Source organism: Ochotona princeps, chromosome 22 (genome assembly GCF_030435755.1).
Source record: "Ochotona princeps isolate mOchPri1 chromosome 22, mOchPri1.hap1, whole genome shotgun sequence".
Lineage (NCBI taxonomy): Eukaryota > Metazoa > Chordata > Mammalia > Lagomorpha > Ochotonidae > Ochotona > Ochotona princeps.
Window position 1 is genome coordinate 17,643,647 of NC_080853.1, and position 15,980 is coordinate 17,659,626.

Consider the following 15,980-nt stretch of genomic DNA (forward strand, 5'->3'; position numbering starts at 1 on the left):
CCAAGACTAAATGGGTGACGCCACGAGGCCAACCGAAATTTCCAAGTTCCCCCATCGGATGTGCCTATACCTTGATACATTAACTTGACAGGCAGAGAGCGAAAGAAAGAAAAGATCTTTCATCTCCTGGCCCACTTCCCAAATTCCTGCAACAGTCAGGAGTGGACACGGTCAAAGCCAAGAGCCCAGAACTCTATCTGGGTCTCACACGTGGCTTAAGTCCTTGGCCCATAATCCACTGCCTTCCAGGATGTAGAATAGGAAGTAGAATAGCCACAACCCAAACAGCCCTCTACTATGGGACGTGGGCTTCCCAAACACGCCCTTAACCCACTGTACCTTCATACGCAGGCCTATTTCTTAACCAGGGGCCACTTTCCAAGAACTTCTCAAAAAGATTTGTTGTTCAGCTCTCTGAATTTGAGAGTAACTGGGGTGTGAAGGAGTGTGCATGCAAGGAGGGGTGTGTGCACACCAAAAGGACACTGCTTTGATCATCAGGAAATCCAGATTCCAATCCTGCTTCTGTCCTAGGTTTACTGCCTGCCCATGGGCACGTTTTTTCTCGCAGCCTCAGTTTTCCCATCTGTACAATGGCTGGCTCAATGCTCATTTCAGTTCCTCTTTGTCTAGCGCTCCCTCCAGGCATCTGGTGGTGGTGTTTGTGTGAGCTGTTGTTTCATGCCTGTGTCTGTGAGGAGACAGTCAAGGTCAGATTCACTTCAGAGAGGGGTGGAGGGAAGGAGCAAGAAGCCAAAGGCCCAGCTTGAGTTGAGCTGTCTGCCTGCAGTGTGTGAGTGAGGCTGGACCAGGTGCGTGTGTGTGTCGGGAGGAGTCCAGGGACATGTGCATGAGTGTGGGCGAGACCTTGGTGAGTGGCTGCCATGCCAGAAGTGCCCTGCATGGAGTCCTGCCCCCAACACCTACAACTTTGGAAAAGAGGGGGTTGCATCCTGCTCATCCATGGGTGGTTAGCAGAGAGCTTTGGGACCACACAGGGGCAGGAGTCCAGGGCGGCAGCCTCTCTGTTCTTGCCTGGCACTCATGGATTTGACTCTTCCTCCTGGGGTTTGGCTCTGAGGCAGGTGGGTGGATGCAGTCTCCAGCGGAACCAGATACTCTTCTAGGAGCCAAAAACTGCCTGGGGGCTGGCACTGCTACCCACGCGGGCTAAGCTGCCACCTGCGGCTCTCTCAGTTCTCATCCCTGTTGCTCTGCTTCCCATCCAGCTCCCTGCTGATGCACCTAGAAGAGCAGTAAAGGATGGCTGAAGCCCTTGAGCCCTGCACCCAGGGCGGAGACCCAGGAGAAGCTCTAGATAGGCCTAGCTCTGGCCATTGTTGATCATTTGAGGAATGAACCAGCAGCTGAAAAACCTCTCTCTCTCTCTCTTGCTCTCTCTACTTTTGTCTCTATCACTCTCTTTTGAATAAATAAATCTTTTAGGAACAGTTATGAGGGACCAACTGGCTAGTCCTCTGCCTGCAAGTGCTGGAATCTCATATGGGTGCCAGTTTGTATACAAGCTGCTCCAATTCCCATCCATCTCCCTGCCTGAATGTGGACTGCAAAAATAGCAGAGGATAGCCCAAAGCCTTGGGACCATGTGGGAGACCTGGAAGAAGCTGGAAGAGGCTCCTGGCTTCAGATTGGCTCAGCTCCGGCAATGACGGCCATTTGGGGAATGAACTAGTAGGTGGAAGATTTCTCTCTCTGTGAATCTGTCTTTCAAATAAAAATTAATGGGCCCGGCGGTGTGGCCTAGCGGCTTCAGTCCTCGTCTTGAACGCCCCGGGATCCCATATGGGCGCCGGTTCTAATCCCAGCAGCTCCACTTCCCATCCAGCTCCCTGCTTGTGGCCTGGGAAAGCAGTCGAGGATGGCCCAATGCATTGGGACACTGCACCTGCGTGGGAGACCCGGAAGAGGAAGTTCCTGGCTCCTGGCTCCGAATCGAGATAGCACTGGCCGTTGTGGTCACCTGGGGAGTGAATCATCCGATGGAAGATCATCCCCTCTGTCTCTCCTCCTCTCTGTATATCTGACTTTGTAATAAAAATAAAAACAAATCTTTAAAAAAAACACAAAAATTAGTTACTTGTTTAAACAAAAACTACTTGAACCTGGGACCGTTTCCATTGCCTGCTCACAGCGTTGCAGCACTGTCGTTTCCCTCCCACCCCCGGGCTGGAAGCCACACTGTTGCCTGCGCCTGTGGGCCTGGTCCTACATGGGTACCCAGAAAGCACTCATTGGAATGGTGCACAAAACCATTCTCACCTGCTGGTTCAGGCTTCTGTGTGCCTGCGTGTGCACGCGCGCACACACACCACACACGCATATGCAAATGATCATGCATCACCAGTTTTTCCTCTTCCAGAATTTTGCTGTTGGGGCTTCCGTCCCCTAGGGAATCCTGTCCCTCCTGTCCCTGACCTCTCTGGGTCTTCTCCCTCACCATCCTTTAGAGATTATGGAATCAGCAGTGAGTATTTGTCGAGTGCCTGCATGGCTGCACGGTGGGCATGGCTGTTAGCTCCATTTGACAGATGAGAAAATGGAGGCTCAGATTGCTGAAGCAGTCACCCAACTACAGAGCTCTTCAGTCCGTGCCTCTTTCTAGATATCCCAGACATGTACAGACATAGTATCTATGTTCATCTGTAAACACTAATGAATCGCATAAAAATTCCAGGGGCAGGATTTGCCTAGTAGTTAAGGCGTTGGATAGGATGCTCATCTTGAACAGTGACTGGGTTCAAGTCATAAGTGACTTGAAGAGGGGATGACATATAATGAAAAAAAAATGTGATAAAGATTTATTTTGTTTTTACTGGAAAGTCAGACATACAGAGGAGGAGAGACAGAGGAAGATCTTCTGTCCATTGATTCACTCCCCAAGCGGCCTCAATGGCCGGAGCTGAGCCAATCTGAGGCCAGGAGCCTCTTCCAGGTCTCCCACATGGCTGCAGGGTCCCAAGGCTTTGGGCTGTCCTCTACTGCTTTTTTAAAGCCACAAAAAGGGAGCTAGATGAAAATCAGGGCTGCTGGGATTAAAACTGACGCCTATATGGGCAAGACGAAGACTTTATCTGCTAAGCTACTGCACCAGGCCCTAAAAACTTATTTTTAAAAAAGATTTATTTGTATTGCAAAGTCACATATACAGAGAGGAGGAGAGACAGAGAGGAAGATCTTCCGTCCAATCATTCACTCCCCAAGCAGCCGCAACGGTTGGAGCTGAGCTGATTTGAAGCCAGCAGCCAGGAGCTGTTTCTGGGTTTCCCATGTGGGTGCAAGGTCCCAAGGCTTTGGGCCGTCCTCAACTACTTTCCCAGGCTACAAGCAGGGAGCTGGATGGGAAGTGATGCTACCAGGATATGAATCAGTGCCCATATGAGATCTCAGTGCATGCAAGGTGAGAACTTTAGCTTCCAGGCTACCGCACCGAGCCCAAATTATTTATTTTTATTTGAAAGGCAAATTTACAGAGAGAAAGAGACAGAAAGATCTTCCATCTGCTGGTTCACTCCCCAAACAGCCATAACAGCAAGAGCTGAACTGAGCTGTTCCGAAGCCAGGAGCCAAGAGTTTCCTCCAGGTCTCCTGCATATGGGTGTAGGGTCCCAGAGATCTAAGCCATCTTCCACGGCTTTTTCAGGTCATTAGCAAGGAGTTGGATTGGAACTGGAGCTGCCAGCACTAGAACCAGTGGCCCCTATGGGATGTTGGTGCTGCAAGACAGAGGATTAGCCTATTGAGCCATTGTGGTGGGCCAAGGAAAGAAGCTTTTGGAAGGTGAGCAACCAGTGGAGTCCCTTCCTCACAGGAGTATCATCCGTGTTCGCGCGGTGATTTTTTTATTCATTTGGGCAACCATACTTTATGCTGATTGGGTTTGCCTGTAGGTTTTGTTTCCTGACTGACATCAGCCCAGCCAGGGTCACTGCACACCCAGAGGCAGGAACACAGCAGAGCCCCAGAGCTTGCCAACACAAGGTCGTCTCTGCAGCTCCATGTCAGGTGCCTGAACCTACTGCCGCAAGAACAGCACCTGTCCCCAGGGGCTTTGCCCCCTAGCTGCCTGTGGCCTTGGATGGAGAACACCCTCACAGGGCTTGTTCTCAGAGCAGGTAGTGTCTGCAGCGGCCATGGGCTCTAGTCCCAATTTTGGCTTCGTTCTGTGTACACCCTGGAAGGCTGCAGGTGCTGCCGCGAGTGAGTTGGGTTTCTGTCACTCACGTGGGAGACTCAGATTGAGTTTCTGGCTCCTGGGTTTGGCCTGGACCAGCCCTGGCAGTGGGGAAGTGAGCCAGCTGGTTGGCACTGCTGTTTCTGTCTCATCTCTCTGCCTTTCACACAAATAAAATGTTAAACATGAAGAAGCCTGGCTATGCAAATGCACAGTGTTTCTACCCTAACATGAAACTGTTTTCTTGAGGAACAGACACTGGTGTGTTCATGAGGGAGTAAGTGAGCCAAGAGGACACACACAAGGACCAAGAGGACCTACGGAGGCTGAAGAGAGCCCCTTCCCCAAGTGCAAGAAAACAGGGTGCAGCAAGCTCAGACGTACAGCCATGTGAGACCTAGTTCTCCAGCAACCTGGGGGTTCGTGGGGGCTCGGTCTTCGCTGACTGCTGCTCTACAGTGTCCACATTGGCAGGAAGCTGGAGTTAGCTGCCTGAACGAGCATCAAATCCAGGTCCTGCTAAGTGGGGCCCTCACCGCTGGGCCTAATACCCACCCCAGAAGAAAGGTTTTAAACCATCCTTCTATAGTTAAACATTTATTTTGTTTTCAGCAATTTGCCTTTTATGCTGTAGCTCTGGAACGTGACACTGAGGATACCAAGGCTGAGCTGTGTGGAGCTATGGAGTTTGTGTGGATGACAGCAGGTGTTTGGGCTCAGGGAGACTTTGATCCATTTTCTAGATGGATTTTCAGCTCTTCCCAGGCCTCCTGCTCTCTCCGTACCTTACCCTCCGGTTAAGTGGCAGCTGCAGCCCTTCCCCAGGACCCACTTCCTGAGCCTTCATGAAATCCTCTTGACCCATCTTCCTCAAATTCTATCCCAGAGTCCCCTGCAACAAGCTTTTGGCAAAAGACTCTCAAACGTGTGCAAATATTTATCAATCAATTCCTGGCCCTGCCTAGGGCCTTCTGGCTAATAATCCATCTGCTTATCTGGCTCTCTGGGGATTTCACCATCCCTCTTTCCTGCGGAAGGAATTCACTGCATTTTTACCTATGAGCCTTACACCTTACACACACACACACACACACCGCCTTCCTGTAGGAGAAAGTTTTCCTGCTGAAAATTGGTGGCCAGGTTGTTTTGAGATTATCTACTGTGGCTGAACAGGATTTGGCTCCTGAATGCATACAGATGGTTCAAGTTCAAGGTCATGGGTTGACGGTGCTGAGAGAGTGGAAATGGGATTCAGCTGTGGTGTTCAGGAGGCTGACCTCGGGGAGGCCCGTGGGTCCTTGGGTGCATACTCTTGGAAGGCATTTCTGGAGACAGGGCTGTTTTTTACAAGGTTGAATCGTCCCTAGGTTCTCTTACTCTGCTTACCAGCTCCCTGTGCGATTGCTCCTGCTGTTGCTGTCCTTGGTTTCATTGGTTGGTCCACATGATAATGGGGCCCCCACCCCCAGCCCATCACCAGCGCATCTCTCCCCTGTTTAAGCATTGCCTCCTAAAATGCAACAAATCCAGAGAGGGGATTCTGCAGCCCTGCATATCCACCTGAGTGAATTCTTCTGATGCTCTTCCTCCTCTATATGGATTGAAACAGAGATGCAGACTGGGGGAGGAGACAGAGCGGAGCATTCAAGAAGAAAAACCGAGAGGTTGGAACCAGGTGGCCCAGGTTTGTTTTTGTTTTCCTGGCTGGCTTTGCCTAACCTTCCATCCATGGCACTCTGAAAACACAGCCCTATAAGTCAATTATAGCCAGTCGACTTTAGGTCTCAGCCCAAGGATCACAGGGAACCAAGCAGAGACATGACAAAAGTTAGTTAACACTGAAGTTATTTAAAATGTTTAAATGGCATTTTAAACATTGACATTATCAACAGCCTCCATGGTATGCCATTTTTAAGCTGCTTGTACGTTTGTTATTACATAAATACTTCATATGATGCAGTCTGTCCCATCGACTCCTAGTAGCATTAGGTCTTGGAATTGAAAAACGAAAACAAAGAAACCCATCACTCACTGTTTCTCATTGTGTGGCTATAGAATGTTTAGAAAAAGAAATAACATTATCTCCATCACCCTTTCTAGCCCATTGCCAGTAAACAACTATGTATTTAATTATTGCTTTTGAAGTTTTATCCATTTGCTTGAAAGGCAGTGACAGAGAGAGAGAGAATTTTGCATCCGCTGATCTGTTCTCCAAATGGGATGGTTGCAATAGTGAGGGCTGAGCCAAAGAGAAGTCAGAGCTAGAAACTCCAGCCAGGTCTTCCATGTGGGTAACAGGGTCCAAGTATTTGGGTCAACATTTGCTATCTTCTCAGGCACATGAGCAGGGAGCTGCAGAAGCAGGGCAAACAGCCAGAAATCAAACTGGTACTTGACATGGGATGCTGGCATTGGCAGCTTAAGCTACTATCCCACAATACTTGGTCCCAATAAAGCAGTGAAGAAAGTTTATTTAATCCCTTACTAATGATTGATAGACATACAGATTTCAAATTTTATAGAAATTGTCAATCACTCTGCCAAAATGTAACTCATTAGACTTCAACCTGTAGCGTTGGGAGTGCTGCGTTTACACCTAAACCTGGCCCATGTGCTTGCTACCTGCTGAGGTCTTCCAGGTAGCAGAATCTTGGTGGTCAAGCTGAGAACTGCGAAGGACACACACACAAAAGGACCAGGGTGTCTTTCATGAACCAGGTGGTCACTTGCAGACCCCCCTCTAAAAGTAAAAGACTGTGTCAGTGGTCATTAGCACAGCATTTAATACATTATTTAAGACACCACCAGCCCATATGGGTGTACTTGCTTGGTTCCTGCCACCTAGATGAGATATCCAGTTGGGGTTCAAGGCTCTGGGTTTCACCATGACCCAGCCTGGCTATTGCAGACATCTTTCTCTCTCTCTTCCTTTCAAATAAATAAATGAAAAACATGTTAAAGTCCACTTCAGAAAATAACGAGCCCCGCATCAGTTGAAGCATCCCAGTGATAGTTCAATATCAAGAAAGACACTTGAACATTTATTCTGGGCCAGGTTTTGGGTCCAGTGTCTGTCCCTGAGATGAGTCAGCATTGGTCTCTGATACTCATGGATAAAACAGACAAGGAAACAGACAAGTGACAATTGAGCCGAGCAAGTATCGAGGTGGACTTCCTTTTCCGACAATGTCTGGAACTTCCTGCCGCATGACACATGTAAGTGTTAGAAGCAAAACAACAAATAACCCTTTAGATGAACAATGGAGGGACCCTGCAAGGGCGGGTCTGGGGCGGTAGCCTAGTGGCTAAGTCCTCACCTTGCAATGGGCCGGGATCCCAGGTGGGCACCGATTCATGTCCCAGCCCCACTTTCCATCCAATTCCCTGCTTGTGGCCTGGGAAAGCAGTTAAGGATGGCCCAAAGCCTTGGGACCCTGCACCTGTATGGGAGACCCGGAAGAAGCTCCTGGCTCCCGGCTTCAGATCAGCTCAGCTCCAGCCATTGCAGCCCCTTGGGGAGTGAATCAATGGGCAGAAAATCTTCCTCTCTGTCTCTCCTCCTCTCTGTATATCTGCCTTTCCAATAAAAAAATGAATCTTAAAAAACAAAAGAATAGGCAAGAGCTTGGGTTTTAGTAAACATATGGGGAGATGAAGTCTTGGGATTGGAGATTCTGAATACAGCTACAATTTTTGAAGGGGTAAGGCTTGAATTTATCTGAATCCTAACAGAATGTTTTCTGATCCTTGCAGAAGATGAGTGCACAGCAGGCTTGTAAGACATTAAGCCTGTCTCCTTCTTGCCTGCCCTCGCCCTTGGGAGGTTGTTATGAGCTGTTTTTACTGCTTCCCAGATCCTGGTGAGGCCTGGGATTTTTCTGGTCCACCCTATGCAGAATGCAGCTGCAGAATATCAAACTTCCTAGTTGTGGTGGGAATCGGCCCCTAAGCAACAGGCCTTAAAACTGACATTGCAGTTGTTGGCTTGTGTGTGTGCGTGTGTGTGTGCGTGTGTGTGTGTGTGTGTGTGGTGTGTGTGTGTGTGTGGTGTGTATCATCCTTTTTGATGGTGTGACAAAAAAATCAAAGGAAGCTGGTTTGTTCTTGTCATTCATGCAAGTTTACAAAGTAAAGGTAGTTCATGGTGTCTTTCAACTACAATCAATCAGGCATTGGTTGGCCTTACCGTCTCTTGTATATACAAGAGGTTGACAAAGGCTACTCACTGGGTCTATACACTGTAGGCTTAAATCTAGGAAGACAGGAAAAACGCCCATTTCCCCAAATGGCTCAAACTAAAATCCCAGAATTGGGTCGTGTTATGCATACTGGGTCCTGGAAATGTTCTCAAGGCATTAGGCCCTGGTTCTTTTTTAGCCCTACAACACTTGAGTGAAGGTTGAAGAGGAGGCTGGTTGTGACTCTTCTGGTGGGCCTCACCAAGACCTAGTTCATGAATAGATAATAGATGGTGGGGGCTCTGGTCTCAGGGTCTAGGGCCACCCATGACTTCCTGTGTAATCACCAGCCTGGTGCTGCTGGGCCTTAGCTTCCCAATGTGCACAATGGACTAGATCAGGTCCTTCTTATCACTTCAATGTCAAGATGCCTTTAATGATTTTTTTTAAGATTTATTTTTTTTTATTGCCAAGTCAGATATACAGAGAGAAGGAGGAGAGACAGAGAGAAAGATCGTCCATCCAATGATTCACTCCCCAAGTAGCCACAATGGCCTGTGCTGCACCGATCCAAAGCCAGGAGCCAGGAGCTCTTCCAGGTCTCCCACATGGGTGCAGGATCCCAAGGCTTTGGGCCGTTCTTGACTGTTTTCCCAGGCCACAAGCAGGAAGCTGGATGGAAAGCGGGGCTGCCGGGATTAGAACCAGCGCCCGTATGGGATCCCAGTGCAATCAAGGCGAGGAGTTTAGCCACTAGGCCTCCGGCCGGGCTCACCTTTAATGATCTGTTCCAACATGTCATTGCCTTCCACACACCTTCACTTGAGTTGTTACTGCTTTAAAGTTTTCTTAAATATATCTATTTAAATATATAAATATACATTTATATTTATTTATAATATATTTATAATCATATATTTAATATATGTATTAAATATATATATATTTATTTATTTATCGGAAAGTCAGGATCACAGAGAGAGAGAGACAGAGAAAGGTTCCATCCACCTGTTCACTCCCCCAAGGGCTGGCCCATGCTGAAGCCAGGAGCCAGGAGCTTAATCTGGGTCTCCCACATGGGTCTAGGGTCCCAAACACTTGGACCATCTTCTGTTGCCTTTCCTAGGCTACCAGCAGAGGGTTGGACTGAAAGTGGAGCATCTGGGACATGAATGGTGCCCATATGGGATGTTGGTGTCACATCCTGCTATGCCACAATGCTGGCTGCTGTTTTAAGTTTTTACTTTGTTTATTGCTTTCCAATGAAAAAAATATGTAGTCACCACAGATCAAGCCATTGCTGTGTCTTTAATATTCCTTTACGCCCCTGATTTTTTCCCCATCCATTCCTGTGTTTCTTTCGCTGATTTTCTTGAGTTCTTTCCTTCTCATCCAGGCCATGGGAGGGGGTTTCAAACCGTTTACACCAAAATGGAATTCAAAGATACCATGCATTTTTCATGAATTTCTGAAGCCCCTCATATGTTGGAAGTTTCTGTTTGGGGTTCACTTCCCTTTCATGATTCAAAAAGTTAATTCTGCCAAAGTTGTTCTGCCACTGCCAAAGTAGGTTTGAATCAGAAGACAAAGATGGCATCTGTACGTTTGAAATAAATGAATATTAAAAATATTTATTCAGAAGGTAGAGATGGGAAGAGATCAAGACAGAAAGCTTCATCCATTTGTTCTGTTCCCATAAGCCTACAATGCCTGTGGGATGGGAATGGGAAGGGGCCAAGGCCAGGAGCTGGGGATTCAGCCTAGGCCTCCCACGTGGGTGGCAGTTATCGCTGCTTCTTGCTAGGTCTGCATTAGCAGGAAGCTGGAGTCAGAACTGGAGCTAGAACTGGGGAGCAGCTCTCACTGAGATGTGGCACACAGGTGTCCGCTAGGCTAAAAGTCTGCCCTCCCGAACATTTGAGTGATGTCTCTCACCGTTCTGGCTGGGTATCACTGCCTGCCCAGGGTAGAGGACACCCACGACCAATTGTTTCTGCTAAAATGTTGGAGATGTGATGAACCTCTTCTTTCCTCATCCACCTGGTTAATGAATTTAACCAGGTGACTTGTCACTAAGCAAGAAAGCACAGCCAGGGGAGAAACAACTCCCAAGGGTATGCCAAGATTTTGGTTATACTTGTCAACCTGACATGGTTGCTCTAATTTACTGTTTCTCAAGTTTTTCATTAATGAAAACCATAGAGAACTGTCCATCATACCTTTATAGTTATCATGGTCTGGGAGCCGGAAACAAGATATTAGAGGAATTTTGGGGGAAAATGTATCTATCAAGGCTACCTCCAAGGTATCTGTGGAATCTGCCCACTTTTTCATTGCCACCACTTTGGTCCAAGCTACCATGTTCTTTCACCTGCTCAACAGAGGGAGCTTACTGCCATCCTCACTCTATTCACCACATTCTTCATGTGGTAGCCAGAGATATTGAGAAAATCTGAACTATGAGACAGGTGGTATGGTGTAGTATGTAACCCACAACTTGATCCACCTGCATCCCGTTTCAGAGTGCCTGGAATGGAGTTTTGATTCTGCTTCTGTGCTATTCACTTTATTCATTTTTTGATATTTATTACCTTATTTTGAAAGGCAGAGTGATGGAAAGATAGAGATCTTTCATCTGTTGCTTCACTCTTCAAATGGACACAAAGACTGAAGTCAAAGTTACTTTAAAAATACCTCCATCCAGGACCTGGCACAATGGCTCAATGGCTAAATCGTCACCTTGCAAGTGCTGCTGTGGCCTGGGAAAGCAGTCAAGGATGGTCCAGAGTCTTGGGACCTTGCAGCCGTGTGGGAGACTTGGAAGAAGCTCCTGGTTCCTGGCTTCTGATTGGCTCAGCTCAGCCAGTATGGCCATTTGGGGAGTGAACTAATGGATGGAACATCTTTCTCTCTGCCTCTCCTTCTCTCCATAAAATCTGATCTGCCTTTCTAATAAAAATAAGTAAATCTTAATAAACTTTTACTATATCCATCCGGATCTCCCAAGAATTCACTCAGGCTATCTTCTGCTGCATTCCCAGGTGTATCAACAGGGAGCTTGACGGGAAGCAGAGCAGCCGGGACTTGAACCCATGTTCAAATATAGGATGCCAGCGTCACAATGACTTAACTTGCTGCGCGACAGCAACCCTAGACCCTGAACTGTAATTGGGTGATATTTTATAGTCTCTGTGTTGTATCTCTAAAATAAATTACTGAGTATCACTTGGGAGGTATTTTTTTAATGTAAATATCCTAGTTTTGTTCTAAATACTATGATTCATTAGACCATGGGTGTAGTCCAGGAACTTGCATTCCAAATCTTTCAGGTAATTCTTACATGGGTGATTCAGAAGTTACACCTTGAAAAGCAATCCTGGAGACTTAGGTGTCCAATAACTTCTGCCACAAAAAGATGACAATAGCTATATTAGCTGGCAAGAATTGAGCGTGGTAAGTGCTGTTTTAAGTGCTTTGTCTGTGATCCCAAGACATGTTGCTCCCTCATCACCATGTGCACACAGGGACACTAAGGCATAAAGAAGCTCAGGCATCTGGGCTAGTCGGGGGGCAGAATGTCAGCCCCAGAGACTGTGCTAGGAAGCTCTGCCTGAGACAATGAGAAGAGCTTGGGTTGGCTTGAGTTGGCTTGGCTGGTTTTGCCATTGTAGCTAAGGAGGAAGGGTACAGAGCTGAAGGGAAGGAAATCTTAATGGAGCAAGCCATGTGATTTCTCTCCTTCGAAGCTAGAGACTCCCCAAAATATGTGAGGTACCTGAGGAGGAAGAAAACAGATTCTCAGAGACTAAGTGACCAGCTTCACGTCACACACAGAGGTGGGTTTTCCTTCTATGCTCATTAAGCACCTACCATTGTAGGCATAGAGCCTATGCAGCACATTTGTTTGATTCTAAAGAGCAACTTGATTCTAGACATCCCTGATGCACAGAACTTTCAACAGAGGCATTTTCATTGGGGAGGTGACACAGTCAGTTAGGGTTAGTTTCGGCATCGTCAGGACCCAATTAGGTAACAACACCAGGCCTGGGTAGCAGGACTGACCTGTCAGCTCCGTCAGTCCAACTCTTGGAAAAAGTGAACTTCAGCTGGTGTTGGATGACCTTGCAACATGCATTCGAGAGTATGTGTTCTTGGAAAACAACCTAAGATTGACTGAGATTACACCTGCTACCTGCCTCTTGGCTGTGTGCAGGGCAGTGAAGTAAAAGGCTTTATAAAGTCAGATGGTGAATTTATTGTTGCTGCATACCCTGAAGAATGATTGGATACAGGATTCAAAAAGAAAACATGCAAATACCTACTGCAGTGATGGAGAAAAAAGAGAGATAGTCCCATTCACATTGGAGCTTACAGTGGAGCAGGCACACAGAATTGCAGCAGACAAATAAGATAATTATGAGTGATGAGACTTACAAAGGCCATAGACCAGGGACAATAATGATGAATAATGGAGGACTCACTACTCTACTATTGATTAGATGGCCAAGGAAAGCCTGTGTCAAGAAGTGATATATGAGCTAATACATAAAGGAGAAGAAACCATTTATACCAAGAACAGGTACTGATGTGTATGGGGAAGAGGGTGCTGGGTTTGCAGTGAGCTTGGCGTGGGGATGGCGCACATGAGCAAGAGGTGAGTCTGGAGAGACAAGCGGAGATCAGAGGCTTTTATGGACCATCATGTGAAGCCATAGTAATTCTTTTTTTTTTTTCTTGAAAAGAAAGAACAACTTCTTAACATCCACAAACCATACTACTGAGCTTCTATTTTGCAGTCTTGATTACATGTAACCATTTTCAGGGACCTTAATAACACTAATGTCATTAAGGCTCGTAACATGGTGTTACTATTGCCAGCTTTTTCTAGGATTTCTGCACAAACACATTCAGGTATGCAGATTCAAGGGATGGCTGTGAAGCCATAGTCATTCTACAAATAGTGGGCAGTCCTTGCAAAGGGTTCAAGTGGAGTCGGAGCAAGATCATGTATTTCTATGTTTATTTCTATTTACGTGAAAAGCAGAGCGACAGAGAGAAGGAGAGATCTTCTATCTTCTGCTTCGCTCCCTAAATGCCCACAGAAGCTGAGACTAGGCCAAGAGGCCAGGATCTAAAAATGCTAACTGGGTCTCTCACATGGTTGAAACCCAAGTACGTGAGCCATCCTTGTGGCCTTCCAGGCAGTAGCAGGAAGTTAGATGGAAAGTGGAGACAGAACTCAACTTAAGAATTCCAATGTGGAATGCAGACATTTCAATCAGTCTTAACTACTGTGCAAAACACTTGACACACTACCCCCAATTCTTAATTTTGATGAGGTGAAATTTATTTCTTTTTTATTACCTGCACATTTGCCCACTTCAAAGTCGTGGAGATAGGCACCTATTTTTTCTGCTATAAGTTTTATAGTTTTAGCTCTTACAGATACCCCACATACACTTAAGTTTGGGTCACCCCTCTCTACAAAAATTAATCACTGTTCTTCCCAATCTACATCCTAAGAAGAATCTTTAAGTCCTCTGTTAGGATGATGTACAGTATAACTGTTAATTAGTGTGTAATGACCACTGGGCATGTGTGCTAAGCATTGGATGTTGAATAATCTAGGTCACCTCTACTTGTAATTAATTAATTTCACTCTAAGACAATGCATATATCTGTATTTTCCTTGTATGTTAAAGGGGATAGCAACAGCTACATTTTTAGGGAGGACACTGCGCTCATGTGTGTGAAGAATATGTCACAAGGCTCAACACAGAGTGGGGACTGCAAGAACAAGCACGTTTCTATTCCTTTGTCATGCCCTCTCTGAAATCAGGGAGAAGAATCTTCTGTCCACTGCTACACCCCCAAGGGGCTGCCATAGCCAGAGCTAAGCTGATTCAAAGCTAGGAGCCTCTTCTGGATCTCCCATGTGGGTGTACGGTCCCAAGGCTTTGGGCCATCCACTCTTGCTTTCCCAGGCCACAAGCAGGGAGCTGGAGGGGAAGCGGAGCAGCTGGCATACAACGTGGAGCCCATACGGGATCCTGCCCCGTGTAAGGCGAGGACATTAGCCACTAGGCTACGTGCTGGACCCTCATTTCTTTTCTTATCCTCAAACTCAAATGTTATTTCCTGACTCAGTCTGTTCCCTCTGCTTGAAAGCTCTGGTAAGTGTTTTTCTTTCTTTCTTTTTCTTTTTTGCTTTCTTTTTAAAAATATATTTGACACTAGAGAGATAATTATTCACAAGCCAGAAACTCAATCCAGGACTCTCAATTGTGCAACAGCCATCACCATCGCCTGTTAGGGTTTGCATTGGCCGGAAGCTAGAATCAGGACCTGGACACAGGAATTGAACCCAGGCACTGTGGAAACGCACACACTGTTACAACACCTACTCTTGATCCGTGTCTTATTCCCTGATCACCCCGACATGCTACTACTATCTTTTCCTCAAGCAGTTCTTTCCTATCATGCACGCTGCTTGCTTTTCTTCATGGATTTGCATTTCCTGGTACTTTCATTTAATATTCTTAGGGTTAATTTTTAAGCACTTATAAAAAACACTTTCCACACGTGACTGAAGCCGCGTGCTGCTTCACACTTATGTATGACTCTCCAAACCTCACACAGTGTGATGTGTAGCGCTTGCCAATTTCTGTGATGTGGACACTCCCATGGGGAGGGATTTCAAGTTGCCAACCTGAGGTCACTAGATATCTCAGAAAGCAAAAGATAACGGCATGTTATCAACTGACGGGCAGCGATAGTCAGCATTTAATAAAGTTAAAGAATTAACAAATGAATAACATTCTTTAAAAGCATAAAAGGCAAACATTAGAAGCACGCAAATCACAGTAAGACGAACACCTCGAAGCTTCTATCACAAGTCTGAGGTAACTTTCTTCCGTGGTACTTTTTTCAGCACCTGAGCAATACCATTCACCTGTGACCCTAGGCGCGTGTGGGGGGGAGGCGGTGTCATCCAACTTTGCGACAATCTTGAGACGTCCCGCTTTCCGTCATCCCACCCTCCCTGCAGCAAGTCTTCTTGGGAGTGGTAGTTTCCACATCGGGTAGCTGCAGCTCCCGCTACGGCGTCCGCCCGACCGCGAAACTACAGCGGGTGGCGCACAGCGCGCAAGCCTCTTCCGCCTCGCCTTTCCCCGCCCCAGCCGCCTGCGCGCCCGCCCTAGATATCATGGCGGCTCCCTTGGCCCTGGTTCTGGTGGTGGCCGTGACCGTGCGGGCCGCCTTATTCCGCTCTAGTCTGGCCGAGTTCATTTCCGAGCGGGTAGAGGTGGTGTCCCCTCTGAGCTCGTGGAAGCGAGGTGAGGCCACGGGCTGGAGTCGGCGGTCAGGCCCCGGCCTTCGCTGCCCCGAGCTCTCGGAATGGGAGTCAGGAGCAGTGGCCGCAAGCGAGTGGTTCTCGTGGATGATGGGCTCTTGGGGTTCTCGGGCTGTGGAGGGGCGAGGAGTGGGTGGAGGTAGGGCTGATGTCTTCAGGTTTGGGCAGTGGGAGCCAGAATACGTGTGGGTGGCGACCTGAGGGGGCGTGTCCCGCTGTTTGCCCTCAGTGGAGGTGGTCCGTCGAGGGTCTGGGT

At 47.3% G+C, this 15,980-nt stretch overlaps 1 protein-coding gene and 1 non-coding gene across 3 annotated transcripts in view; one reads left to right on the forward strand and one right to left on the reverse strand.

Moving 5' to 3' along the window:
- Positions 1 to 13,174: 13,174 nt before the first annotated feature.
- On the reverse strand, positions 13,175 to 13,305 carry LOC118760193 (small nucleolar RNA SNORA33). Its single transcript, XR_004996636.2, has one exon. It is a non-coding gene; the product is annotated as a small nucleolar RNA SNORA33 (small nucleolar RNA).
- Positions 13,306 to 15,383: 2,078 nt separating this feature from the next.
- The window catches only part of PIGU (phosphatidylinositol glycan anchor biosynthesis class U), an 81,855-nt gene continuing 81,258 nt past the window's right edge, over positions 15,384 to 15,980 (forward strand). The window contains exon 1 of one of the 2 annotated variants that reach the window (XM_004585741.4): positions 15,384 to 15,707. In XM_004585741.4, coding sequence (XP_004585798.2) covers positions 15,578 to 15,707 — 130 coding nt within the window. In that variant the 5' untranslated portion in view covers positions 15,384 to 15,577. The remainder of the gene's footprint in view (positions 15,708 to 15,980) is intronic. The other variant, XR_009247427.1, reaches the window with a different exon arrangement.